The sequence below is a fragment of the Sciurus carolinensis genome, chromosome 11 (assembly GCF_902686445.1).
Source record: "Sciurus carolinensis chromosome 11, mSciCar1.2, whole genome shotgun sequence".
NCBI lineage: Eukaryota > Metazoa > Chordata > Mammalia > Rodentia > Sciuridae > Sciurus > Sciurus carolinensis.
The window spans coordinates 17773542-17801236 of NC_062223.1; the positions used below are offsets into that span (position 1 = coordinate 17773542).

General features: G+C 42.2%; 1 protein-coding gene across 4 annotated transcripts; it reads right to left on the reverse strand.

Annotated features, from left to right (window-relative positions):
• Positions 1-1078: 1078 nt before the first annotated feature.
• Positions 1079-27112, reverse strand: Zdhhc5 (zinc finger DHHC-type palmitoyltransferase 5). 4 transcript variants are annotated; one of them, XM_047516691.1, is made up of 13 exons: positions 26821-27112; positions 23873-23904; positions 21736-22912; positions 13620-13741; positions 8745-8902; positions 7439-7611; positions 7181-7283; positions 6059-6150; positions 5407-5539; positions 4848-4968; positions 4178-4290; positions 2857-3716; positions 1079-2435 (listed from the first exon to the last, which is right to left on the reverse strand). In XM_047516691.1, exons 3-13 carry the CDS (start codon positions 21837-21839, stop codon positions 2270-2272), a joined length of 2145 nt encoding a protein of 714 aa, XP_047372647.1. In that variant the 5' UTR covers positions 21840-22912; positions 23873-23904; positions 26821-27112; the 3' UTR covers positions 1079-2269. The 4 variants fall into 4 exon arrangements, with proteins under 4 accessions (XP_047372647.1, XP_047372648.1, XP_047372649.1 ...); XM_047516692.1 differs by lacking the exon at positions 26821-27112 and adding an exon at positions 26431-26655; XM_047516693.1 differs by lacking the exon at positions 23873-23904.
• Positions 27113-27695: the final 583 nt, after the last annotated feature.

Below are 27695 nucleotides of genomic sequence, written 5' to 3' on the forward strand. Positions count from 1 at the left end.
AGCCTAAAATAGCCATCAAGTTGTAAAATACCCAGGCACGGTCACATGCTTGGAATCCCAGCTACTCAGAAGGCAGGAGGATCATAATTTTGAGGCCAGCCTGGGCAATTCAGTGAGAACCTGTCTCAAAAAATAAAGACTAGGAATATACCTCAGTGGTAGAGTATTTGTAGGACACAAGAGGCCCTGGGCTTAATCCCTGATTGCCTCAAGAAGGAAAAAAAAAAAAAAAGGTAAAATAAATCCCTTTACATTTTTTTCTGTAGCAGATTAGGTAACTAAAAACATCTGAGGAAACCTGAACTAATGTGTTTTTGGGTTGTTTTGCTTTTTTGGGGGGGTGGGGTGGTATGTGCTAGAGATTGAACCTAGGGGCACTTTACCACTGAGTTACATCTCCAGCCCTTTTTATTTTTGAGACAGGGTCTAAGTTGCTGAGGCTGGTCTTGAACTTGTGATCTTCCTGCCTCAGTCTCCAGAGTTGGGGGGATAACAGGTATGCAGCACCAACCTGAACTAGTATCTGATTTTAAACTAAGTGTAATACAGAACAGTTAAAAGTCTGTTGCTATGAGCCAGATCTGTGGGTAGAAAGCCACTCATTCAATTCCCCTCAGGAAAGAGTTGATACACTTGAAAACGGGGTTCTGGCCAGTTTTTTGAGATCTAGTGTCTGAGGATGCTTGTTTAAAATTAGGGCACCATCCTTTGCTTTGACAAATAGAAGACAATATGTGGTAATTGGTCATCCTGCTTTTACCAGGTATTCACTCTGTCTTACCTTTGGCTGTATCCAAAAAGAACCTTATTTTCCAGAAACAAAATTAAAGAACAACTGTGACACAAGTAGAGTTCCCTAAGCTTTGAAATGACAAGTTTTGGTGGTTGCAGAAGGCTTCTTTCAGAAAATTTTAGATTACCCATATGAAAACAGGAGCTGTTGTTATATGTAAATTTCTTTATGTCCAGCCTAAAGATGGGCTGAGACCAGAGAAGCAGATGAGATTTTTTCATTTTGATGACTTCCCACCAGAGATCATTCACCTTGCCTTAATCAGACAAAACACAAGTCGGGGGAGCTTGTTAGATCAGGATTTCTTTTTATTCCTTGTTGGTTTAAAATGGCTAATCAGAATAAAAAATAAAAGGGCCTCTGTGTAGAGGTTGGGGTCTTCCCTATTTAGAGGTTAGAACCCAGGTATCCCCTCTACCCAGCACCATACTGAGATGGGCTGAGGGGTAACCCCCAAGGGACACTCGGAGGGGCCTAGGCCTGCCACTCCTTTACTCTATCCCATTTTTTTGGCATGTGATGAAAAATATTGCTTTTTTTCTCTCCTGGCCTTCGATTTTAAATCACGTTAACTATGTAAGTAGGCAGAAGCTATGAGGGGCTCACTGAAGGAGCCCACTCTAATCCTTCTCCCCCAAGAAGGGGGGATTATCCAGTATTGTTTCTTGAGCTAGGTCAAGTTCTCTTCCTGATGACCCTCCTCCTCCTCCTCCACCACACCACCACCACCATCACCATCACCACCACCAACACCACCAATGTCATGGAGCACTGACCCCTTTCCTGGGGAAATTAAATGCCAATGAACATTGAAAGCTAGCTCTCTCCAAGTCTGTTCTGACCAAGACCCCAGACTCACCTCTTCCCAGGTTTCTTTCCTAATCAACACCAACAGAGGGTGCTATTTCCTTAGTTGGTAACTGGGACAAGAGGGAACCATGGGAAAAAGAAAAACCTAGAGGTCTCTCTTTTCCTGCTGGTCTGAGGAAAGGGAAGAGCAAAATCTCCCCTCCTTATATATATCCCTCCCGAATTTTCCCATCCCAGGATAGATATATAATTTCTTTGATATTTATAATATATATATATATATATATATATGTACACACACACCTGGTAACGCAGAAGAGGAAAAAAATAGAATCCGTAACAATAATAAAAAAAATTATTTCTGGTTTTAAAAATGATCTGGTTCCCTCCAGGGTGAGCAATTGCACAAATGTCCACTGAGTCTGGTCCAGGGATTAAGGAAGGGAAGGTCTTAAAAGGTAAAAGGGGCTGCTACCCCAGTCTCAGGGCCCCAACTCTCCAACTCCCCAACCCCACTGCATTTTATAAAACGCACCTCATCCCCTTGGAATCGGTGGTTTAAAAAATGTCCATGCAGGGGAAGGGAGCCCCTTGAGGGAAGGAAGGTGGCCACCTGGGGCCCTTTGGTGTAGGCGCAGAGGCATGGGGAGAGGAGGCGCCGAAGGCTCACACCGAAATCTCATAGGTGGTACCACCCACCCCTGACACCTTCTTGACTCCTCCCCTTGTGGGGCTACTGAGAGGTGGCTGGCCTGGGCCAGAAGAGGCTGAGCCTATGTTCTTGGGCTGCCCATTGGATTTGCTGTAGGCGGTCTTGAGCTGTACTTCATCTCTGGGAAGAAAAGAAGAGAGAGTTGTCAGGAAGTGGGGCACAAAGTACAGAAAAGGGAAACAGTTTAAAATTTGGTTAAGAGGAAAACGAACGTGCTTTTCTCTTATTTTTTCTTATTAAAACAATCTTGTTTTATTGCCATGTTTAAAACAAGTAATTTCCTATATCCCCTATTCACTCTAATAGCAGCTATCATATAGTGACTCTCAGAATATTTTAGGAAATAGCATTAAGGGAAAAGAATTAATCTTTAGTCTCTTAAGGAGGAACTGCACAAAGGCAGCTGGAATTAATAAAAATGAGGAGCTATAAGGGATACCCCTGGGTACACCTATATTAAAATGCACAGGCAAAGCCCTGACACCTCATGCAGGATGCTAATTTTAAGTTGGCTGAGGATCAGGATGGTACTAATACTTACTTGGGTGTCAGTAATGGCTGCAAGGCCACTTCCTCTGTCTCAGAGACACCGGGTGGGGCTTTTTGGCTGCTATAAGACATGGATCGGCCCAGGTATGAGGCAGTTGGGCCTGGTTCAGGGGATCCTAACCCTCGGCCCCTTAGCCCATCTGGTTTGCCAAAACGAGGGACAGCTGGGCGTGCCAGTGGAGTCTTGCCTAAGGGTGATCTCTTCGAATCATCTGAGGAGGAACTAGTACGAGGAGCATGGCCTGAGCCTGGTGTTGACTGAATGCCGGAGTCCCCCAAGCCTGGTTCCTCTTCACGGACTGGAAGTGGGGGTGACTGGCGCAGCAGCTTCTCTCGTTCCTGAAGGGAGGCCACAATATGGCGTGACAGATTGTCATAACGGACTGGTGAGGGCTCTCGGTGTGTTGGGCCAGTTGGCACCAAACGTGGGTGCCTCTCGGCTTCCCGTTGCTGGGCCAGTCGGGCTGACAGGAAGGGAGAGGTGTAGCCTAAAGGCGGGTCTGGCTCAGGCCCTGCCTGCACTGACTCAAAATCAGGACTGTCTGAAGGAGTGAGTAGGCTGTCATAAGATAGGCTTCCATTGCGTGTCTGGTTGGCCAGGCTCTTGTAGGAGGTGGAGGTGGTGCCTTCTGAACGAATGGACTGCAACTGGCCCAGCTCAAAGCCTGTGCCCTGTGCTGACTTGAGGCTGGAGGAGCGTGAGCCACTCGATAGGGGATCAAAGTGAAAGCTTTTGCCAAAGGTGGGAGAACGGAAACTCTCTGGCTCCAAGCTGGGTTCTGAACGGTAGCTGGGATGGCGGCTGCTTTCTGCAATTGAGGTTGGCTCCTTTAAGCTGTCCCCACGACTTAACTAAGGAAGAAAGTAAAACAAACTTAGTGCTCTAATACTAGACCCCAAAGCCAAAGGAGTCAAGAATAGAATTATATGCCAGTAGTATGCACAGAACTTCTACATGCATTATCTGGTTTAACCCCTTAAGTCAGATATGAGTTGGAATAGATAATTTCTCATTTTAAGATGCAGAAAATGAGACTGGAGAAGGTATAAGTAAGTAACTTGCTTATGGTGGCAGAATTAGGTTTTGGGATCAGATCTGAAAATTGTAATCAATGCTTTATGGTAATACATAGCTCCTTCTTTGATAAAAAACACACTTCCAAGGAAATTCATTTCTACTAAGGCCAACAATTCATAAAGTGTCCTTGGTTTCTTCTCTTCCCTTCTGCCTTTTCCTTTCCCACAGCTTGTTTTTTTTTTCCCCAAAAGAGATGATGTATATATTACAATCCCACTTCTACAGTATACAGTACCTTGGCGCTGGAGGAATGAGGCATGGCGGCTGATGTGCTGCTGCTACTGTAACCCGGCCGATACTTGTACATGGTAGGTGTTGGGGGGCTCTCCTTGCCCAAGAGGCTGCTATCTGCAGGTAGAAAAGCCCAGGAAAACACTGCCTTACAAGCTGTTCTCTTAATATTCCTAGGGTTCCTTGAAGTATGGGGGAAAGGAGAAGGTAAGAACAGATAGATATACCTACCAAAAGGAAAGACTAAGGAACCTAATTTTGCTGATATCAAGAATAAATATTTGCTGGAGCCAGGTGGTATGGCTCATGCAACTCAAGAGGATTAAAAATTCATGGCCAGCCTCAGCAACTTAGGCCCTAAGCAACTTAGCAAGACCCTCAAAATAAAAAATTTTAAAAAGGGTTGGGAGCATAGTACAGTGGTAAAGCACCCTTAGGCTCAATCCCTAGTACCTGCCCCCCAACATGCACAAACAAAAGAACTTGTTGGGTGTGCAAGTGCACACCTGTAATCCAAACTACTGGAGGAGGCTGCACCATTGCTATTTCCTATTGGGTGTTCTTAGTCACAACACAAGTAGACTCAGTCTTTACCTGTTTTCTTTCATATCTTACAGAAGTAACCTTACACCAGTCTTCTAGATTAGGATCTCATGGATCAAGGTAGCACTTACCCTCAGTAGCTAGGCTGAGGTGTGTTCGCAGCCCTGTGTAACGGCTCAGGTCTGGCTTAGGAGGAGGTGGAGGTTCTGCATCTGCAGACTGGCTCTCTGTTATCTCCAGGCTGCCCTTGGACTGGAAAATGATAGTACAGAAAATCAGATTTGAAAAACTGGGCATTTGGGTAATTCAATTAAATTGGCATAAGAGGTACTAGAGAGTCAGTTATGTTTCTATAGGAATGGAAGACAAAGCATAAGAGCCAGTTTGGGGACAATTCTGGATAAACAAAAGTTTTCAACAAGGCTTAATTCTGTCATGTATTTGTTCACTTCAACCAACAATTGCTTAGTGAGCGTCTGCCATAAGCAAGCTATTAAAACCTATGAAGAGAGGGAAATGAATGAGCTCAATTTCTATCGTCACTGAGTCTAATGAAGAAAAGATTTGTATCTAAGTGATTTTAACACAAATTAGTATGTGATTCTAAGATGTAAACTAAAATCAAGTTCCTATCTCTGCCATAAGTGGGATTCCCCAAGTTACCTAGTTTTACTTCCCTAAACTCCTCACCTTAGTTCTCCTCAGCTCTCCCTGGATGCCATTATCCATGATCTTCACAGTTATCTGCCCATCTGACACTTCAGGCCGAAGGAAAGGAGGTCTGATTACAATGGTCTTCTCTTTCTTTGGTCTTCCTAAATACCTAAGTGTCAAAAGAGAGGTGGCTTTCTCATTTAAAAATATTCACTGGTTGCCTATTGTGTGCATTTTACAAATAGAGACATTACTGGACTATGGGTGTAGTTCAATGAATAGAGCACAGGGGCCCTAGGTTCAATTCCCCCCCAGCCCCAACCAAAAAAACAAAAAATTCTAGCAAGCCAGGGAAAAGATTAGCCCTAAATCCATTAATTAAATTCCATAAGGAACTACAGTAAGACTAGAAGACTAGGTCTTTGTGAGCAGGGACCTAGCTCACAGTACTCTGGATAAAATCTTATTCATCCTCAACCCTGTCAAAGGAATTTAGCTGAGTAATACCTGAAGAATATCAACTGAACTCAAGAGTTCATGTAAGGATGGGTATGTCTCTCCTCTGTAATGATTTCCCATTCTAACACAGAAAACCAGGCTCCCACCAGACTTCCTCCATACCAGATTAAGCCCAAAGGAGACAGAAGTCTCACTGAGAGTTAACTCTAATCAAAAAGGGTAGGAATACCTGGGTGCTGGAGAACTGCAGAGTACACGGCTGACATTGTTACAGCAGCCATTGGTGAAGGGGTTCACACCTCCCCGGAATTTACCCGTAACCTAGACAGAGGAAAAAAGGACCCAATCAGTCAGACTATGGAACCTTGATCCCAAAGGTCAAAACAAACTGACAGAAAATTATTGGGCATCCATTATCTGGGAGACACAAAAATGACTAAAAACAAACCTACCATCAAAAAGCTTAGACTTTTAATGGTTAAAAATAGGGACGTTGTGGACTGGGGATATAGCTCAGTTGGTAGAGTGCTTGCCTTGCAAGCACAAGGCCCTGAGTTCTAATCCCCAGCACCATTAAAAAAAAAAAAAAAAAAAAAAAAAAAAAAAAAATTGGGGACGTTATAGAGTCCAGGGTCTTCAGTTCAAATCCTAGGTCCATCTCAGGGTAGCTGTCTTGAGTCTAACAGTTTACTCATGTAAAATGGGATAAGTAGTTTCTGAATACTGAACAATAAAATAATTCACAGATGCTCACGTTCCTTAAATAAAATGGCACAGTATTTGCACATAAACCCTGAATATCTCATATATGCTAAATCATCTCTTGATTGCTTATCTAATACACTGTGAATACTGTATAAATAACTTGTATTATTTAGGGAATAATGACAAAGTCCATATGTTTAGTGTGGACACAATTTTTTCCCCAATTATATTCCATCTGGGGTTAGTTGAATCCAGATATAGAACCCACAGATACAGAGAGCAGGCTTGCTTAAGTTAAGAGTAAGGACTTACAATTAGCTATTATTATATGCACAATTTTTCTTTCCACTAAGCAGCACTATACATACCTTGAGGGCTGGCCCAACTCTTTTACTGTTTTTATAAACTCAAGACCCTAAGTTGTGTAGTACACAATGGGCATTTAATAAAATGTTACCCAAGAAACAAAACTGTTCTCACGCTCATTAAGGAAAAGGCCCTACCTCACCTCCTAATACTAATCTCTGAATCATAATATAAAGTACTCATTAAGCCTCAACTTGTGGAAACATTATGCTAAACACTAATCAGAGTGCTTAAGACATGCCCTGCTCTTTAGGGATCTCCTGTCACTTTTTCCCTATACCTGTTCATTGGTTGTGCGTCCCCTAGCCACCAGCACCACGTGAAAACCTGTGAGGCCAGCTACGGGGATGAAGAATAAGCCAGCCACACACATCACTGCCATTCTGTTGCCAAAGAGTCAAGGAGAATAGCAAACTGATCTTGCCTTCCTCAACCCATACTATGTTTATTTTCCCTGTGACAGTTACTACCTCAGGATTCTACTTTCCTCATTCCTCCCCATGCCAGAATCCCACAACCCAGTGTTCTTAAAGGATACGTGACAGCCGTGTGGACCCCTGAGAGTTCCTCTATGTGGTAGAGGACATAAAGGAGGCCAAAGCCAAACACCCCCATTATGTGGGCTGTCAGGGAAAGGAGGAAGAGGAAGAAATAACGGTAGTTCCGGCGACCAATACAGTTGTTCACCCAGGGGCAGTGATGATCAAATTCCTAGAGACAAAAAGAAACACTGAGAGGCATCCTTGGACCACAGGACTAGATCACTTCTGTCGTGAAGAGGAACAAAAGGCAGAACTTAAGTTTTACTTTTAGTAATTTACAATCACACTTATCATTTAGCTGCAAAATTAAAAACAGGCTCAAGCAATTTCTCTTGTTCTATATTATCTGTAAGGGAGACCATCTGGAGTTAGATCAAAGGCAAAGACCAAACCAGGTGTGGCTGTGTATGTACACCTGTAATCCCAGCAATTTGGGAGGCTGAGGCAGGAAGATTCCAAGTTCAAGGTCAGTCTGGGAGCAGCAAGACCTTGTCTCAAAATAGAAAATAAAAAGGACTAGCACGTGGCTCAGTGGTAAAGTGTCCCTGGGCTCAATCCCCAATACCAAAAAAAAAAAAAAAAAGTCGAAAGTTTATTCTACGTGATCAAGGAACTTCACAAAAGGATAAACGTCAAAAGCTTTGCAAAACATTCAAGATTCATAAGAGGCTTTGGAAAGAATATCTGACAGGTAGATTCTTACAGTAAGTAAAAAGGGACTGGGAAAAAAAAATAAAAATGATGTAAGGGACAAGGAATGCAAAAGGACAGCTGGGAGGAAAAAACTAACAAAAATTTGAATGCAAGCCAGGCACAGTGGTGCACACCTATAATCCCAGCAATTTGGAAGGCTGATACAGCAGGGTAACAAATTCAAGGTCAGCCTGGGCAATTAAATGAGACCCTCTCTCAAAGAATAAAGGCTGAGGTGTAACTCAGTGGTTCAATCCCTCATACTGCAAACACAAAGTTTAATGCAATGGCATGATTTTATGGAAGCAAGAGATAACAAAAAACCAGGACAAATAACCAATAGATGAGCCAAGGGATGGAAAGCTTGAGCTATGAATCTTGTGTTGAAAAAAATTATGTTCAATCAGGATTAAAGCTTCCTTCCTGAAATGACAAGAGTTCTGTTTCTCATGTATTTACTTCATTGCTAACACCCTTTAACAGAGCTACACAGGGAGCCAAAGTAGTTAGCCAGGATTATACTTCATCTAAGGCCAAGAATCTCTTCTGTGGTTAGGATGAAAACAACCTAGGTTAAGCACTGAGTCTCACTCCACCTAGTACTCTTACCTCCACACAGTTGTCACAGACACTACAGTGGGAACATCGAGGAGGACGGTAGAATCGGCAAGTGGCACACCATTTCATGCGCACCTGGATGCCCTTGATCTCTACTGTTTTGTAAAGGGGAGCTCGGAAATCATCTTCCTTGTCCTCATCCTCCTCAGCTACAGAGAGGAAAAGTCAGTTAAAAAACAACTAGGCCAAAACCACAGTAAGCATTAGGAGCACAATGATGCTTAAAATATGGCTATACTTTGAAGGAATTCACAGTCTTAATGTGTGAGAAAGACTACGAACTAGGAACTTAAAAGAAAATGACTCAGAGGAAGTGGCTCTGATATGCATATGCTGGTATTTTTGGTTTACACATTATGAATGTATTTTAAAAGAAACAGATAATTCATATATCAAAATACATATATAATGAGTTTTAATAATAGTTCAATATCTCCAAGTACATGACTGAATAACAGTAATCCAAGAGAGGTAACTAACCTTTTTCTCAACACAAATCCCTTGCCCAAAATGGTTTCCCCTACTCTATTAATGCCGGCTTTTTTTCAGTAGTGTTGGACAAGCCCTGAGTGGCCTCTCAATTTCAACTATCAGATACCATTTCATTTCAAAATTGAAAGGATATTGTTTGCCTTCTCATTTATAGTGAGCAATTTTTATTTTTTGTTACTAATCTAGAAAAAATATATGGAAAGGAAAAATAAGTGATGATGTAGGGACTAAAAATTAAGTTTTCAAATTTCACTGATTTGGAGAACTTCCCATAAATATAAATAGACAAAAAATTAAAAAAAAAAAAAGAACCATATGAATAGAAAGACCCCCCCCCATTTTGAAAATATAGACACTCTACTACAGGTATGTGATATACATAAGTGAATCAAAAAATTATGAAAAAAAATCTTCAAGCTAGGTATGGTGGCACAGGCCTATAATCCCAGCTACTCATGGAACTGAGGCAGGACGACTGCAAAATTGAGGACAGCTTAGACAACAACATAGGAGACCCTGTCACCAACAGTTAAAAAAAAAAAAAAAAAAAGCTTCAAAATATTGGAAGAGAATATACCACAATATATAACAGTAGGTCTCTCTAGACTGTCAAATTATAGGTGACATGACATTTGTCTTTTTAATAGTTTTTAAATGAATAACCCCCTTTTTCTTTTGAACACAAGGTCTTGCTATGTTGTCCAGACTTCCTTCAAATCTGGACTTAAGGAATCCTCCTGCCTTAGCTTCCCATGTACCTCTAACTACGGGCATGCACCACAAGTCCTGACTCAAAATCTTCATTTTTTTTAAATTAATTAATTTATTTATTTACTTTTGATGGTGCTGGGGACTGATTCATACATGCCAGACAAGTTCTCTACCACTCAGTCACACTCCAGCTCCAAATCTTTACTTTAAATGAAGGGTTTTCCTTTGGAAGGGAAAAAATTCAAATGCTAGTTATTTTGGCATTTCCGATCCTTCCACACCATCATCTAACAGAAAACTCTCTTTGTAACAGCTCTTTGGTTACTCATGTAACTTATCTTATACTGTATTTATATAAATGCTGGGGATGCAGCTTGGTGATAGAGTAGTTGTTTAGCATGCTTAAGATCCTAGGTTCCATTCCCAGCACCATAAATAAATATCTTCTCTAGCTTCCTTTCTAGACAGAGCTATTTAATCTGCTTTGTTTTGGTACTGGAAATGGAACCCAGGGGCACTTTACCACTCAGTCACATCCCCAGCCCCCCACCCTTTTTTTTTTTCCATTTTGGAACAGGGTCTCCAGATGCTTAGGGCCTTGCTATATTGATGACGCTGGCCTCAAACTTGTGATCTTCCTGCCTCAGCCCATGCTGCTGGGATTACAGGCATGCACGTCCATACCTGGCTTAGACTGAGCAATTTGAAAGAAATGACATTTTTTTCTTTGCCATTCTAGGAATTGAACCCACCACTCAGCTACATCTCAGTCCTTTTTATTTTACTTTAAGACAGGATCTCAGCAAGTTGCTGAGGTTAGCCTGAAACTTATGATGGTCCTGCCTCAAGTCTCTCAAGGTGTTGGGAATACAGGCATGTGCCACTGTGTCTATCTGAAACAATGATATTTTAAAAGAAACCATCCCAAATGATCATTGTCATGTCCTCCATATAATAGATCACTAAATATTTGATGAATGAGCATTAAAGGCTCACTAAAATAGCCCTCCTTGCCATTAGGAACACCAAGTTCCTTCCTCTCACAGAAATCACAAATGATGAAATCACACTGATGCAGGCTCTGGGAGCACGAAAAATTCCAGAAAAATCTCATCAGTTGCTATCCCAGCCACACCTGTCTGGTTCTTACAAAATGACCTGTCATTTAAGAGGAAAAATTAGATATCTTCAGTAATGTTTGTCAACTTCTTACTCTTACCTATCCCAGGAACAGCCTCCTCCTCCTCTCTGCATAACCTTCTGATATGCACTAGAAAGCATCTCCTCTCTCTACAAGTTCACTATCTTTCTGGTTCACTCTTACCGTACAACCATGCTTTTAAAAATATCTTCTGTATCCTAAAGTTCTTTCTTCTCCCATGAGATATTATTTCATTTCTGCCTTCTTTGCTTACTTCTTGAAAATGGAATGTTAATACCGACACTCTTTCCTCATTTCTCATTCATTGCCTTCCAAACGATTATAATTTAGTTGTATTTCATGATATATACATTATTAGAACTAGTCTTAAGATCAATTATTTCTTAATTACCAAAACAATAAGAAGTTTTGAGTTTTCATACTATTTGAGCTCTCTTAATTTCTGATACTACCAATCATCGCTACTTCATGAACTTTCCTTAGTTCCCACTTTGTCCTCTTTATCCTTCTTGTTCAATTCCTCTTCAATGGCTCCTCCTTCCACTCTGCTCATTAGAAAAATGTCAGTGCTGATCAGGTCTGACCTTGGTTCTTTTGCAATCTTACTCTTATTTTCTCTAGACAATCTTTCTCCTGTTGCTTCAAATACCACATGGCTAAAGATTCCTAAACCAAGGTCTTTGTCTACTAAATTGCCCATTGGTTAACTTTACCTGGATGACCCATATCTCAAATTCAATGTTTGGGGCTGAGAGTACACACCACTTGCCTAGCATGTGCAAAGTCCTGTGTTCCATCACCAGCACAGATTTAAAAACAAACAAACAAAAAAAAAAAACCAAAACAACAAAAAAAATTCAGTAAGTCTGAGAGTGCTTTTCTTCCCTTCAAACTTGTTCAACATTCCTATAAGTCATATTATAGTTTATAAAAATAACATCAACTTGCCCCTTAAGTTAGGAACCTTGAAACCAAGACAATTCATTCATACTGTCCAATCCAAAATTCCCAATCCTGTTTAGCTTCCCAAGATCAGGCACACTCAGGGTGGAATGGCAGTAGAGTCTATTACCCTTTCACTCTGCCCCAGTAATCTGTCATGAACAAATCTTTTGAGTCTACATCTGAAAAATCTGTACATCCAGCCATGAATTCAAGTTATCCTCTAGTCTGTATTATTGACACAGCCATCCAAGTCTATCTGTACATTCTTACAAGAATTACTCTTGTAAAAGGAAATCAGATTCCATGATACCTCCAATTAAAGACTTCTAGCCAGGCGTGGTGGCACATGCCTGTAATTCCAGCAGCTCAGGAGGCTGAGGCAGGAGGATCACAGTTCAAAGCTAGTCTCAGCAACTTAGGAAGGCCCTAAGCAACTCAGTGAGACCCTGTCTCTAAATAAAATATAAAAATGGGCTGGGGCTGGGGAGATAGCTCAGTCGGTAGAGTGCTTGCCTTGCAAGCACAAGGCCCTGGGTTCGATCCCCAGCACCCCAAAAAAAAAAAAAAAAAAAGAGAAAAAATGGGCTGGGGATGTGGCTCAGTGGCTGAGTACCCCCTAGTTCAATCCCTGGTACAAAAAAAAAAAAAAAAGACTTCTCACTGGCAAAGAAAGAAGTATAATCTATTTAACCAAACATAAAGTTATTTAGCTGAGCATATAAAGTCCTTCCCAACTTAGCTCTGGGTTTATCTCCTGCTCCCTCTGGTGCCACTGTGCACTAAAATGTACCAATCCCACTGAGTTCATCATTTGATGGCTACAGCTTGTGGAAACGCTGCTTCTTTTGCCTAAAAATGCCCCTCCTTCCATCTTCTACTTTTAGCAGCATTTCCTCAATTTCTCTGGGCAGATATCACTTTACCCTTTTCTATGTTTTCACAGAACCTTGTTCACGCTTCCTATAGTTGCATCACCTACACGAATAATAAAGAAGATGAGGGGCTGCCTCTAACATTTGGACACCAATCATACAAAACTCTGTAAAATCAGCCTCCATAGCTATATATAAATCTTACATGGTTTACCTTTGCCACTTTTAAAACAGTCTAACTTACCATGGGCATTACCTAGCAACATCATATGCTCTAAATAAATTTCTGCTGAGACTGGGCACTTTGGTACACACCTGTAATATCAACAATTCAAGAGGACGAGGCAGGAGAATCTTGAGTTCAAGGCAAAGCTAACTTAACAAAACCCTGTCTCAAAATGAAAAAATTTTAAAAGGGCTAGGTATGTAGCTCAGTGGCAGGGCATCCCTGAGTTCAGTCCCGAGTCCGGGGGGCGGGAAATTCTGCTGAATGAATAACTAAAAATCAGAGAGCTGACCCAAAATAAATCAAATGGTTAGAAGTTATGACATTTATTCCTGACCTGCTTTTCATCATCAGACTATAAAAGTATTCCATACTTCTTAGACTCTAAGGCCAAAGATCAACCATGTCTGCCAAACAATCATGTTTAAAGGCAACAAGGAGTTGCCAGAAGATCTTACCTCGAGGGAAAATCCCTGGGTCCATGAACGTGGCCATGCTGAAGTTGGCCAGAACAAAGAGAAACATAATCGCATTGTAGATGGGCACTGCAGGTGACACATCCAGGCTTAGTCCTGGACACCTACACAAATAATAAAGAAGATGAGGGGCTGCCTCTAACATTTGGACACCAATCATACAAAACTCTGTAAAATCAGCCTCCATAGCTATATAAAATCTTACAAGGTTTACCTTTGCCACTTCAAATTATTACCTCTATCCTTCCCATCAAGTGGCCCAGTGCATTTCCCATGGAACTGCTCATTTTAGAGCAAGATATGAGACACAGAATCTGTCCTATCTTAACCCTCTGCATTGAGGTCTATGTTCTTCAATTCATTATTCCCCAGTGGGTTTTCCACATGTTCTAGAATGTGAACTTACCTCCTGTCTAACCAGACTTGAGAACTAGGGCCTGACTATGTAACTGACACCAGCTACATTCCTTTCTCTGAAGGAGCCTGAGACTTCTGGATCCCAGCCATGTCCCACTGACCTGCACCCTGACCCAAAACATGAGATACCACCTGCTTTCTGGCTTTCCTCCCTGCTTCCCAACTGGCTGTGAACCACTCTCAACTCCCTAATGTTTCTCCCTGTATCAGAGATTCCTGATTCCTTTATTCAATGCTAGTTCCCTAGGTTGGAAAATTTAAAAAAAAACAAAGATGGTTATCAAGACAGAACTAGACCCACCTTTGACATCTGAAAATGGAGCAAAGAAGTGGGGGAGGAAAAAAACAGAGCATATCAGACCAAAGAAGCCCTAAATCCTCTAGAAAAAGAAACTAGCCAAACATCTAGTATTCCACAGCATTCAAATCAAGAGACATGCATTAGATAACTGCTTTAGATAACAAAAGAATGCTTCTATCCAAGGTTAAGCTCAGGTTCTTTCAGGATAAGTCTAAGTAGAAGCACTTCAAGGGCTCTTCCTTTCTCTGCTGGTTTCCCAGGAGTTCAAAGTTTCACAGGAACTTCTGATGTGAGCCTTGCTGTGTTGGGAGTATCAAACACCCCCTTCTCCTGTCTCAGCCAAGGGAGAACTTCCCTTTACAAGACAGTGACTAACTGCCCTAATCTACTTTGTAGCTGAGAACTTAATCTCCAGAATCAGGACAGAAAGTATGTCCTTGTCCCCTTTATCTGGACCAGGCAGAAGAAAAGAAGAGTTCATTGAAGGAAGGAAGAAGGGTTATGAGAGTAAGAGAGTATATGAGTCTGGAGGCCTACCCATAGCAGTCCTGGATTCTATAAAGAAAGGTGATCTGTCCACCCCCCGCATCATAACAAAAAGCACAGCGCTGAAGAGTGATTTAGGACAGTTATAAGACCAAAAATAAGAGACAGAATGGTCACAAAGCACCTCACAAATCTTTACTACCAGTACCTATTTTTCAAATTCTATTCAGCCATTCATTCTTAAACTTTTTAAAGAACAGACCCTGTCATAGTTCTATTGTCAAATAAAGTCCCCTGTGAAGTCTCTTTCTCTGAGTTCTTTGGTTCAAAAAGATGTCCAATACCTTGCCAAGGTGTGGGGTAGAATACAAGCAAGAAGGAAGAGTTCCTGCACAGCCCCACCCCAAAGCCTGACCTCCTAGGTTCCTTAGGAGGGAGGGAGAGAAACTGAAAACCAGTCATCCAGGTCAGAGCCCCTCCCTAGCACTTAGCTGTCGCTTCAATTTCCGCCTGGGGAAGAAGAGAAAGGGTGACTCACTTTACTCCTACAGCCTGGGAAGATAATTAGAAGGGAAAAATAAAATAAATCCTCAGAACATGGAGTTGCCCATGATTTAAATTCCTAGTATTGGCCACTGTAGCCTCTTGAGCTTCGAAAAAAAAGAAGCCAGCCTTCCATCCAGAGGGAAAACTATTAGTAATATCATCAGTCCCTTTGTAGCCCAGGTATTGATCTTCCTGATCCCACTTTCTTCAATTTCATTTCCAAACAAAGCAACTCACTCAATTTCTTGGGTATCCTGCCAAACTACCACTGGATAATGAACTTTACCCCTACAGTTTTCTTTTTTTCCTTTTTCCTTTTTTTTTTTTTTTTTTTTCAATGCTGGGGATTGAACCTAGGGCCTTGTGCTTGTGAAGCAAGCACTCTACCAACTGAGCTACATCCCCAGCCCTTACAGTTTTCTTGATATCAACCATCCTGTTTAAGTGTGTAATCCTGAAACTGAGTTCCAATATCTGTTGCCAAAATAAAGTCTGCCCCCACAGTAGCAGAATCTACAAGTGACGCAAGTAACTCAACCTCATGAGTACTATTTGCTCCTAGATCCAGAGACCCATTGCTTCTAACCTGACACTACCTGAAGGAACGAACACCACCAAGGAAGGGAATGTGTGAACAAAGCCTGTTCCTGCCACAGCCCATATTCTGCTTGGCTTGAGAAGAGGCTTTCTGTTGCTTTAGTACTCTGCCTTGTTGCTAAATGACCACCCCATGTGGCCTGTCTGAATCCGTTGCCTTTGATGGAAGATGAGGCCAAAACTAAAGAAAGGAGTTGTTGGGGCTCGTTCTCAGACTACAGCAATAATCACAGAGCACGAGAAGCTAAGGGAGTGGCCATAACCCAGAAGGCAGGCTGACTCATGGATGTGATTCTCAGACCTAAGCTATCCTAGGTAGAACAGGTTCTTCTGCCCACCCATTCAATGTTCCTGTTTTCAAGGACAAAAAAATTGGGACGAGGGGATGTCAATATCCATATGCCTAAAACCCTGTTTTCTAGCTCTCCCTAACACTTCCTATTATAAAAACTGGTACAAGTTCCTCGAAAGAAAAACAAAGTAGAGTCAAGAAGCTTTGGGTTTTAATCCTGTCTAGATTGATGCTTCACTATGTAGCTTTAGGTAATCCACAGGAAACTTTCAAGATTATTACTTCAGCTACATAACATAAATATGAAGATGAAGGTAAAAGTTTGAAAAGATCCTTAAATTCTTTTTAAACCAGTTGACTTAATACTGAGCATTCACTGGATAGAAGACATAAGAAAACAGTATTAATTATTACCATCATCATCAATTATCATTCCAGCTCCACCTTCATTCTTAATTCCACTTCCCCTATCTGAGGTATCAGTGATTCAAAGCACTAAAAACAGAGGCACTAAGCTCCTAAAGAACAGGCCTATGCATTCCACCCATGCCAAACATGTTACTTGAGCATATGATTAGGGTTCCTTGTTGATGAGAAAAGTCTGTAATGAATGTCCCATTTCCTGTCCTTGGGATTCTCATCCAGAAATGCTTCCTTCCAGTTTCCATGGGAAAACAGTTTCTCCCCTTGCAGGTGGTTAAGTTTCTCTTAGAACATTTGCTTTGTGGTATCTCTATAACACAGACGTTCCCGCAGTTGATTGCTACATATGTAGGACCGCGGCACTTACTCCTGGATGAGAAAACCATGTGGGAAGGAAAGCAACAATCACTGCTCAATTAATGCCCTAAGTCACGAGGCTGCACCCACTCAAATCAGGTGCTAGCACCTCCGCAGTTATGGTTTAAAAAAAAAAAAAAAAAAAGAAAAAAAGGGAGAGCCACTGAGATTGCCCAACTCCATAAGGAAAACAGTTGGAAGAAGCCAGAGGCAGAATTGAAAGGGAGCTATCCTTAGAGGATCACCCGAAACAGAGATCTTACCAATACCCCTTCCCCCTCTTCAATTTTAAAAATGGACAAAATAAAGCACTGAATAGGGCACAGTAGTACACACCTGTAATCCCAGGGACTCCAGAGAATGAGGAAAGAGGATCAAAAGTTCAAGGCCAGCCTCAACAACTTAACAAGGCCCGAAGTAACCTAGCAAGACTGTCTCAAAATAAAAACTAAAAAAAAAAAAAAAAAAAAAAAAAAAATGGACTAGGGCTGTAGCTCAGTAGTAAAGCACCCCTGGATTCAATCCCCAGTACCAAAAATAAATAAAAGAGGTACTGACTTAACTTACAGATAGAGGAAACTTTAGCGATGAATTTGGTGATTTCAATGGTTGTTGCCAGGAGCCTTAAGGAGGCCTCAGAGGACCTCAGGAAGGGAAACTGAGCAAGTGACTGGGACTTTATACATGCCAGCCTAATTTGAACCATGTGTTCCCATCTTTTGTTTTATGTACTGGCGTTCAATAGAAGGTTTCTTTTGAAACAGGATCATACTGCTTAAATAAAATGGTCTAGGTTGACTTCCCCATTATAAAGAGGAAGAACTGAGGTCTACAAAGGTTAACAGACTTTACTGAAATCAGTCTCCTGACCCCTAAATGATGCTTATCCCACTTACCTACCAATCCTCATGCCAATCACAAAAGGAGACTAAACTATGACAAATGAGGATCCAAATGCATTACCTTAAATGCAGAGGTTACAACCTAACTGGGAGGAGATGGGTTACTTTAGCAGACACACTCGTCTGAAAATGATGAAGATGAAGGACCCCAACCACTACAGTTTAGTTTTAGTACTAGGCAAATTCAGTGAATAAAAGGGATCCAGCTCTGAGAGGAAAATCTCAACTGTTCTATTCAAACTTCTCTAGGATAGGAGATCATTATTTCTTTGATGACCAAACCCAACTGATAATTTTTGCTCACAGCTTTCCCTACTTGACAAAGAAACATGGAGGGTAAATTGTTCCTAATTAGTTGAAGCCTACATGCCTCCACTAATTATGTCTGCCAGCTGAAAGGGACTCTTCCTCCTACTCCCAGTCCTTGAGGTCCCAAAGTCATTTTCACCTGGGGCCTAGACCGATGTAAGAATGGTCAGTTGTAGCATAGTGAAAAGAACAGGAGGTAGATGACAGAGTAGTTACAGATTTAAGGCCCCATCCAGGAACTATTTCAGAGACAGTCTTCCTCTTACCTCTCCATGACACCATGAACTCTATTTTCGATTGTATATGGTTTTCAACAGGTGATTCTCCAAGGAACTGAACCTCAAAGGGGTAGATTCCATGGAGAAAGTGTTTGAAAAGGGTGCCTCAACACAGATACATGTTTATAGGGGAAACACTACGGTCTAAGGGAAAAAGAGAGGAGACTTTCTAGGTGAGAGAGTAAAATAAACAAGGCATTTACACATTCACAAGGTGGGCAGAGTAGACCTTAGGGAGAAAACGGAGCCCAGAAATTGGTCCTGTGAAAATTAATGCCAGTGAGAACTTCAGTTATGATTGAAGGCTCTTCTAACTTCATATTAAAGGTAATAATTCCAAAGTGAGTCAATAATATCCTCCAAAATCTTTTCTCCTGGGGCTGAGAGACCATGGGAGGAGGGCCCCTACTTTACTGGAACCAAAGAATGAGAAAGTAGGTTAAATAGCTTCAACTATCAGTTGAGAAAAAGCCCATGTCAGGACACCTCTTTGCAGGTAAACTGGTTTGACCTGCCAGGCACTTCAATGGCTCCAGATTAACAAATTAAGAACAAGGATTCTACATGCTCTATCTCAAGAACAGATAGTTTAAAAGAGAAACCACTTACTCCTGAATATCCTAGCTTCTCCAAGGCTTTTCCTCTTAAAGCAAAACAGACCCTCCCAAATCAAGCAGGTCTAAGGGTGTCAAACTGACCTAGTACATACTCCTCCTGACCCAATACCACAACTGCTACAAATATACTATGACAGAAATGTCCCTTGGTTAAAATTCTGATTTTGCTTACTAGACATAAAAGCAAAAATTAAAACAAGTTCTGACACTACAGATTCATCCCTCCTTCATCGGCAGTCAATGCACATAGGAGGACAGAATACTGAACATGATGAGTTTAAACAAGAAAAGATAATGAAGAGAAGCTAGATAAAGAAAAGTATGCTGGCCGGGCATGATGGCACATGGCTTTAACCCCAGCGACTCAGGAGGCTAAGGAAGTAGGATCACAAGTTTGAGGCCAGTCCAGGCAACTTAGCGAGACCTTCAGCAACTTAACAAGACACTGTCTCAAATTTAAAAGGCCTGGGGATATAGCTCAGTGGTAAAGCAATCCCCAGTACCAAAAGAGAAAAGAAGGCTGTCATGTGACAGGGTGGCACACACCTGTAATCCCGCGGACTCAGAAGGCTGAGGATCACAAGTTTGAGGCCAGTCTCAGCAACTTAATAAGGCTCTATCTCAAACAATTAAAAAGGCTTGGGGATGTAGTTCAGTGGTAAAGCACCCCTGGGTTCAATTCCCAGTACAAAAAAAAAAAAAGAAAGAGGAGAGGAGGAAAGCAAAGAAGGGGGAAAAGAAAGCAAAAGAGAAAGGGATAAAGGAAGAGCAGGCTGTCTCTAGATCCTCGAGGAATTTGGCAAGTATGATCAGGTTGCAGAGGTAGGGGTCAAAAAAAAATCTTATTTCCACACTTCAAAGGAAGAGATAAACCAGGTGTGTGTGGGAGGGAGGGGGAGTCTGCGCCGCACTCATATATGTAATCCCAGTGGCTCAGGCGGCTGAGGCAAAAGGATCACAAGTTCAAGGCCAGCCTCAGCAATTCAGCAAGGCTCTAAGCATTTTAGCAACACACTCTGAAAATAAAAATAAAAAGGGCTGGGGATGCGGGCTCAGTGGTTGAGCACCCCTGGGTTCAATTCCTGGTACAAAAAAAAAAAAAAAAGGTAAAAACAACACTGACCCTCATTTGTTAATGATTAATTCTTGTTTAAAAACTTGATAGGAATACATCAGTAACACTTTGCTAACTCTTTTGACTAAGTGACCCACATTTTAAAGAATTGTTTTTGGTATCCGAGGTTCTTTCCCTCCTATCTCAGATTGGCTTTCTGTGTAACTATCTCACGCCAACAATTCTGCTTCAGTGAGTTCAAACTGCTTAATTCCCTATCACTTCAATTCATTCTTCCCAGCTACCTCACACTGCTCTGAACAGTACCTCGTAATTAGGTTTGAGCCTGAACCATGTCAAAGTGAACTCCCCAGAAGACCTAGCAAGCTCTTGTGGTTCGAAGAGCTGCAGCTAGAGTGCTAACTCAATGACTCAACAGTATAAGGTTCAGAAGCCTGGCACAAATTTATAAACTGGAAAGAGAAAAGATGCTCAACAGGGGATTGAGAGCTACAATACTGAGGGTAAAAGAAGAGTAAATCACTCAAGTCTTCTCCTATAACAAGTAGAGGAACCAATTCTGAAGATATAAAGTGGGAATGAGGCAGATGATTCTGGGAAACCTTTTTATTCTGTGGTGCTGGGTAATGAACCCAGGGCCTCCTGCATACTAGGGCTGTGTTCTAACACTAAGCTAGCTATATCCCCAGCTCCATAAGTGGGAAATCTTTCAATTCCAACCATTTTTTCCAACAGGTCGAAAGAATAGAAAAATTACTCTCATTGTCATCAGCAAGAACTAATGTAAAAGGATTCTAGGGCTCTCTTCCTAAATAAAGTTTGTCCTTTGAGGCTAGGGATGTAATTCAGTGAAAGAGTGCTTTCCTACCACGCTTGAGGCCCTAGGTTCAAACCCCAGTACTGCAAAAAATAAAAAAGGTTGCCCTTTCCCAGTGGCCTTCACTCCAGGTTTCAGTTCCTAAGAGTACAGGAAAAACAAAAAACAAAAATATTTCAGAAGCACTAAATGCCAAAACTGACCCAAAGGTATATCTTATAAATCAATTCTGAAATTCTCTAGTACCCTGTTTCTGCAATCTCAAACCTAAGCTTCAGACATCCTTGAGAAAAACCATTACTATTTCAGAATAAGACTTTAGTCTAAGTCTTTCTTTCATAGAATTGATTGCTTAAGCTGCTTCTAGCATCTCTGGTGGTTCCTCCCACTTCCTTCCTAGTTTAGGATCAACTAATAATGGAGATGGGTGGACATTTATGATTCCAAAGGAAGGGAGGAAGGATAGAGTAGAAAATTCAACAGTCAAATTTATAACAAATCTGAAAGGATAATCTATTATCACTTTTCTTACATAGCTCTGGGATTTGAATTTACCTGGATCACCAAGCACTCACAGTCACTTAACTTTGCAAGTAACTAGCAAAACTCAGAGATGTATACTCTTGTCACCTCCCATGGAATGCTTCCACCCCCAAATACCACCATTGGGAGAAAACTCACGTAAAGGCAAAGAAGAGTGTTGTAGCTCCCACTAAGAAGATGGCGGCTGCTGAGACCGGGACATACTTGCTGGGTTTGAATCTCTTTCCAGACTCTGCGGGCATGTTGGAGCTCTGATGGGAGATCTGCCCTGCCGCATAGCCCAGGCCCACACAGCGGCAGAACAGACAAGAAAATGGGATGAGGGAAACAATAGAAAGGAAGGAAACCAGGGAAAACAGAAAATTTAAAATTATCACCCTTCCCCCTCCCAAATAAAACTGAAGGTCAAAAGATCTCAAATGAGGGAAAGCACATGGGAGGGGGAAAGGTGATTTCAAATGATGAATAACCACCTCCCCAGAACAAAGCAGAAGGGAAAATTAAGAAACAACTTGTACAGTTTTAAAATTGAAGACAAACAGAAGGCTATACACATGCAAACTGTTGCAGGTGGAGAACATGGACAGTCGAAGAGATCAAGATATAGTTCACAGATGGAGGCAGAGCTTCATAAGGAAAGAAGGGGAAAATATCAGGGTAGGGCAGAAAACGTCGATCAAGGAAAAATTCTTCTGAGGAGATACAAAAGTACCTCCAAGACTACCACACTTCCACAAAATGTGAGCTGCACCTAAGAGGTGTGCCCAGCGTTTCTATTTTAATCCAAGAAGGAACCTGGGCCCCTTCCAGCTTTAAAGAGAAGTTGTCTCTACTGCTGTCCTTGTCCCTTTTAGGCAGTCTTCTCAATGCCACCACTCCCACACCTTGACTTCACCAGGGTTTGTAATCTGGCAATGGTAGTTTAATTTATTTCTCTCTTGATGGCCAAAGCTGGACAACAGCTGTCACAGGGTTGAGTTGTAAATCCTTTTCTTTGAAGGGGGAGGGAAAACAGAGAGCAAGCTTGTCTGTCTTCAATCTCTTCTTGTTATTCCCAAGCCCTTTAAGGGCTCCGTTTCCTATAGAGTTCATGCAAAACTAAAGGGAAACTTAAAATCCTTGAAGTCATGTTTTTCCTAATAAGCAGAATAAAATGAAGAAATTAATTCCACTTGTTGATACTTTAAATGATTACTGTAGATAAAAGCAAAGTTCCAAAGATGTTCCCGTTTCCAGGCTAGCCAATGTCTCTGATCTTTCTTCTTCAATCTTGGGCTTTCCAAATGCAGAGTTCAACTTTGTTATGGTGCCTCACCTGTAGAAAAGCAAATATCAAAGAAATTCTTTCAGGGCATTTCTTAAGAGCCCCAGGATAAAACCCCACAGGCTACACTGTTAAAAAGTACCTTTTGAGCAGATAGGGTGGCTGCATGCCTGTAATCCCAGAGGCTGAGGCAGAAGGATTTTGAGTTCAAAGCCAGACTCAGCAACTTAAGAAGGCCCTAAGCAACACAAGGAGACCCTGTCTCTAAATAAAATAAAAAAAGTGCTGGGGATATGGCTCAGTGGTTAAGTGTCCCTGGGTTCAATCCTGGGTATGAAAAAAACAGTGCCCTTTGAGAGAAAGATTATTTTCTACTTCACTTAATGTATGTGGGAAAGGACTCTGAATTGGGAAGACAATGGATTCAGAATCCTTCACTTTTCCAAGTGCTATTCAGATTGGAAGGAGAACATGGCTTTATCTGGCCTAAGGTCATCAAAGGACTAGCTTCTGTAAGGGGATCCCATTTTACCTTACATAAATGGGCAGTAATAAAGAATATAAAAATCTAAAAACAAACAAGGGCACAGCAGTAAAGGGCAGTCCTAAAACAGACATTCCTCTTTAGACAAAGAGAGTATTTATTACTACAATGAAAAATGTTACCTCGAAATTAGGATAGCAAATATCATTTTCTTTCTGTGTCTTTCTTACTCCTCTATGCTTTTTGGCATATACTAAATGTTCAGTGACAGAGGTAAGAGCTGAAGTTTTACTCTTGTAGAATCACCCAAACAACAAACGTTCTTATATTAAAAGGTGAGATGTCTTCTTTGAAAAAGTGGGTCTACCATGGGAGTTGTTCCCTTTCTTCCCAATTCAATAGTTTTTCATTCTTACATTGGTCTATTAGGAAATAAACTAAAGCCCCCACCCCCCCGCCCCGCCACACCTGATACGATTAATAGTTACAACTGGGTAGGGGATGTAGTTCAGTAGAAGAGCATTTACCTAGTATGCTGGAGGATCTGCCTCTCCAACACCTCAAAAAAAAAAAAAAAAGCAACAATTATTTTTGTTGATGATAGTAACAAAATAACATCAGTACCTTGGTTTTATACCATGCTTTTCATCTGGTGATCTCAAAAACACTTTACTCATTATCTGGTGACACAGTCCCTTATCCCACTCTGTAAAATTGAAGAGTAGAAAATGCCTAAGGTCATTCTACTGAATCATCTGAACAATCAGGTTCAGAACCCAGGAGTTCACATGTCCCTTTGCTGACACAAACTCCTTCTCTTTTCCTCATCCACTATACCAAATGCCCATAAACTGAAATCTACAGACCCCAAATTTTATTTAAGTTATAATTCTGAAACAAAGCAGTCTCATTCCCCTCACAAAGTCTACCAATTGATACCAAAGGAAAAGATTAAAAAATCAGAGGATTCAGATAGTGAAATACAAATGTGCCCTGGAATTTATTATTTCCTCTCTCACCTGTGGCATGGAAGGCAAAGGTGCCTTCCTTTAAGATTCAGCATCTTTCTTTAAAAACAGAATTTCAGAAGACCAACCAATATTAAAATGGAGTAAAGACCCAGTGATTACAAGAAATTATTATAGTGGTTAAAAAAATAGTCCTCTTTAGTCCCTTATTTTATGATTATTTAATCCTGTTTCCTATAAAAAACAAAGTCCAAACTTCTGACTTTAGGCTTAAATACCTTTGTTAACGAGAAACAAATTCTTCTTTTTTTTTTTTTTTTTGCGGGGTGGGGTGCAGGTAACCAGGGATTGAACTCAGTAGCACTCAACTACTGAGCCACATCTCCAGCCCTTTTTTTGTATTTTATTTAGAGACTTGGTCTCACTGAGTTGCTTAGGGCCTCATTGTTGCTGATGCTGGCTTTGAACTCGTGATCCTCCTACCTCAGCCTCCTGGAATTACAGGTGTGCGCTACCATGCCAGCCTCAAGAAGCAAATTCTTGATTTGTAGACAGTACTATTAAAATAAATGTTTCCCTCAAAAACCCCAAAATTAGAGATGGAAAATTAGACTACTTAAATTTTATCTAAAGTAGGATATCACTTAGACATTGTATATTATTTTTTAAATTTATTTACTTAGTTTTTAGACATTGTGTATTATTATTATTACTATTATTTTTGGTGGTGCTGGGGTTTGAACCCAGGGCCTTGTTGGTACTCTACCAACTGAGCTATAGCCCCAGCCCCCAACATTGTGTATTATTGCAGATTATATTTTCCATAGGGGAAAAAAAATATATCAAGTGGGTTAATACTGCCAGAATACAAAAGAGATTAGAGTTTAAGTTGTTTGGAAGTTATACATTAAAAAAGAGACAAAATAAAAATCTAGAAATGTATTGGATATAAAACGCACACCAAATCTTAGCAAAAGGACGTGTTGCAGTATTAGAGGAGATCAGAAGAGTTTGGTTCAAGAGAGCCAAAAACTTGGATCCACACCAGTACCAAAAAGTGTAAAAGAATGTCTATTGAGTCAGGCAGAGTGTAATGTACAGAAGGGAAATATGTATGTAGGTAAAACAATATAGGATATGTAGTTTAAAGGTTTTAATAAGGTTTAATATGAGTACTTCCTTAAAGGAATGAATGGATATAAGCTGTACCACTGACAACACAAGTGTGTTAAAATAAATTAGCCTAATAGTATAAGACAGTAAATACAAAGTAACTGAGGTGCCATGGAATAAGAGAAAAGAGTCAAGCAGAAGTCTAAAATGAGTGTGCTATCTTTATACACCGGGGTAGCAAAGTACCTGGCAAAACAATTCTTACAAACATTAAGCAGGTTGTGGTGGCCCACATCTTTAATCCTAGCGACTTGGGAGGCTGAAGCAGGAGATTCCCAAGTCCAAGGGCAGCTTCAGCAACATAAGAGGCCCTAAGTAACTTTGCAAGATCTTGTGTCAAAATAAATAAATTATTTAATTTTTTTTTAAAAAAAGAACATTAGGCAGGTTTTATAGAATAGGTTACAATGAGCACTCTATAAAGAGATGTGATGTAGGACAGAGGGATGCTGGGATAAAAGAATGGGGATACAACTGTAAGATTAACCTGGTCAAGAATGCACTAACCAGGAAGTGAAAAATCCAAGGCAGAAAAATGGTCTACAGTATAACATACATAACATATATGTGATCCTACAACTGCTTTCAATAACTTTAAGTCACTTTCTTACTACTCATTTCAGGGTTTTCATTTGGCCAAATGAGCAAAACACTTTCCCTGCCCCACAAAGAGATTCCTATAGGCACAATACTGGCAAACACATTCGAGTTACACTTGTAAAAAGTATAAAGTACTAGAAGCATAAAGCACCCCGTTGGTGGGGGTGGGGGGAGGAAGCGGACGGGTGGGAGAGAAGAGGGAACAGGATGAATCTTGAGCCAAAATAAGTATCAGGAGAGTAAGGCGAAAAGACCCAAGCCGCAGTGTCTGTAAAAGGGGCACAGGAGCCAGTCCCCACCGCGGGGCTGGAGCAAGGAGAACCAACGTACGGGGCAGAACTGACCACCACTGAGCCCGAAAAGCCGGAATCCACCGCGGCAGGGCCCACCGGAGCTGAGGGAGCCGGCTGCCAGGGGACGGCCCGGGCCGGGGGCGCAGGGCCGGGGGCGGAGGGGCGGCGGCTGGGTGCCAGGCGCAGAGGACCAGGTCCGGAGCCCCGCGGCCCGGCTGTAACCCGTTCCGAGCCCCGGCGACCGCGGATCCCCGGCCTCTACTCGTCGTCCGTTTCGGGGCCCACGGGTCCTGCCGCGGACCGATGACCCGGCCGAGAGGAGGGTTGGGGCCTCAACCCCCTCCCCCTCCTCAGTCCCCCTTCCCTAGAGGTCACTCTCCCCTCCCACCTCACTGGCCCGGCACTTCCGGTTCCGCAGGGGCCGGTGTCCCCGGTACTCACCCCCGGCGCGGTGCCCGTCACCGCCGCCGTCGTTGTCACCACCGCCTCTCGGCAGTGCCGTCCGGCCTCTGAGAGGCAGCGCGCGGCCCCCGCACGCTCCACGCCCGCCCCGCTCCCGCGCGCTCCCGCCCGGCGACGCTCGTCTTCGAGCCGGCGCGCGGCCGTTGCCCTCAGTGCCGGTTCTCGAGCCCTCCCGGCATTCCCATTGGTCCCCTGGCCCGGGCGCGCGCGACGTCTCGCGCGGGGCACGTTCCTCTCATTCATGCGGCTCGCGCCGCCGCGCCCGCCCCCGCTCACTCTCCCATTCACCTGTATCCCCCACCCCCACTCCGCTCTGGGGCGTGCGCGCGAACCCAGGCGACCGCGGCGACCTCGCGTTCTGATTGGGTGCAGGAGCACAGCGCCGCACGCACGCAGAGAAGTGGGAACGCGCGCGCAAGGCCGTGGGGCTCCGCGGACGACCGGGAGAGGGCGATTGTCGAACTGCGCAGGAGTCAGGAATGAGGAAATGGCCAGGCGAGTCCTCCCTTTTCTTTCGTCCTACTTTCTGTTCCTGCTGTATCCAGGTAGAAACCTTTGGAAATTAAAAAAAAAATGATGCGTGTGTATAAGAAGTGCTCGAAGGCAAACAGCTATCCTATCGAATTCGCCGAACCCCCTCCAACTAAGTGTGGTACAGTCCAGACAAGCTTCTAGACTAACCAATCACCAATAGGTCTCTCAGTCTTCCTGCTTCGCCCCTTCACGCATTGGCCAACTGTGTGGTAACTAAGTAAGGTCTCCTCCACCACCACCCCCTTCTTCTTCTTCTTTTTTTTTTTTTTAATAGCCAAAACTTTATTTAAAACAATCTTGCTGGAGAAGTCTTCGGTCCC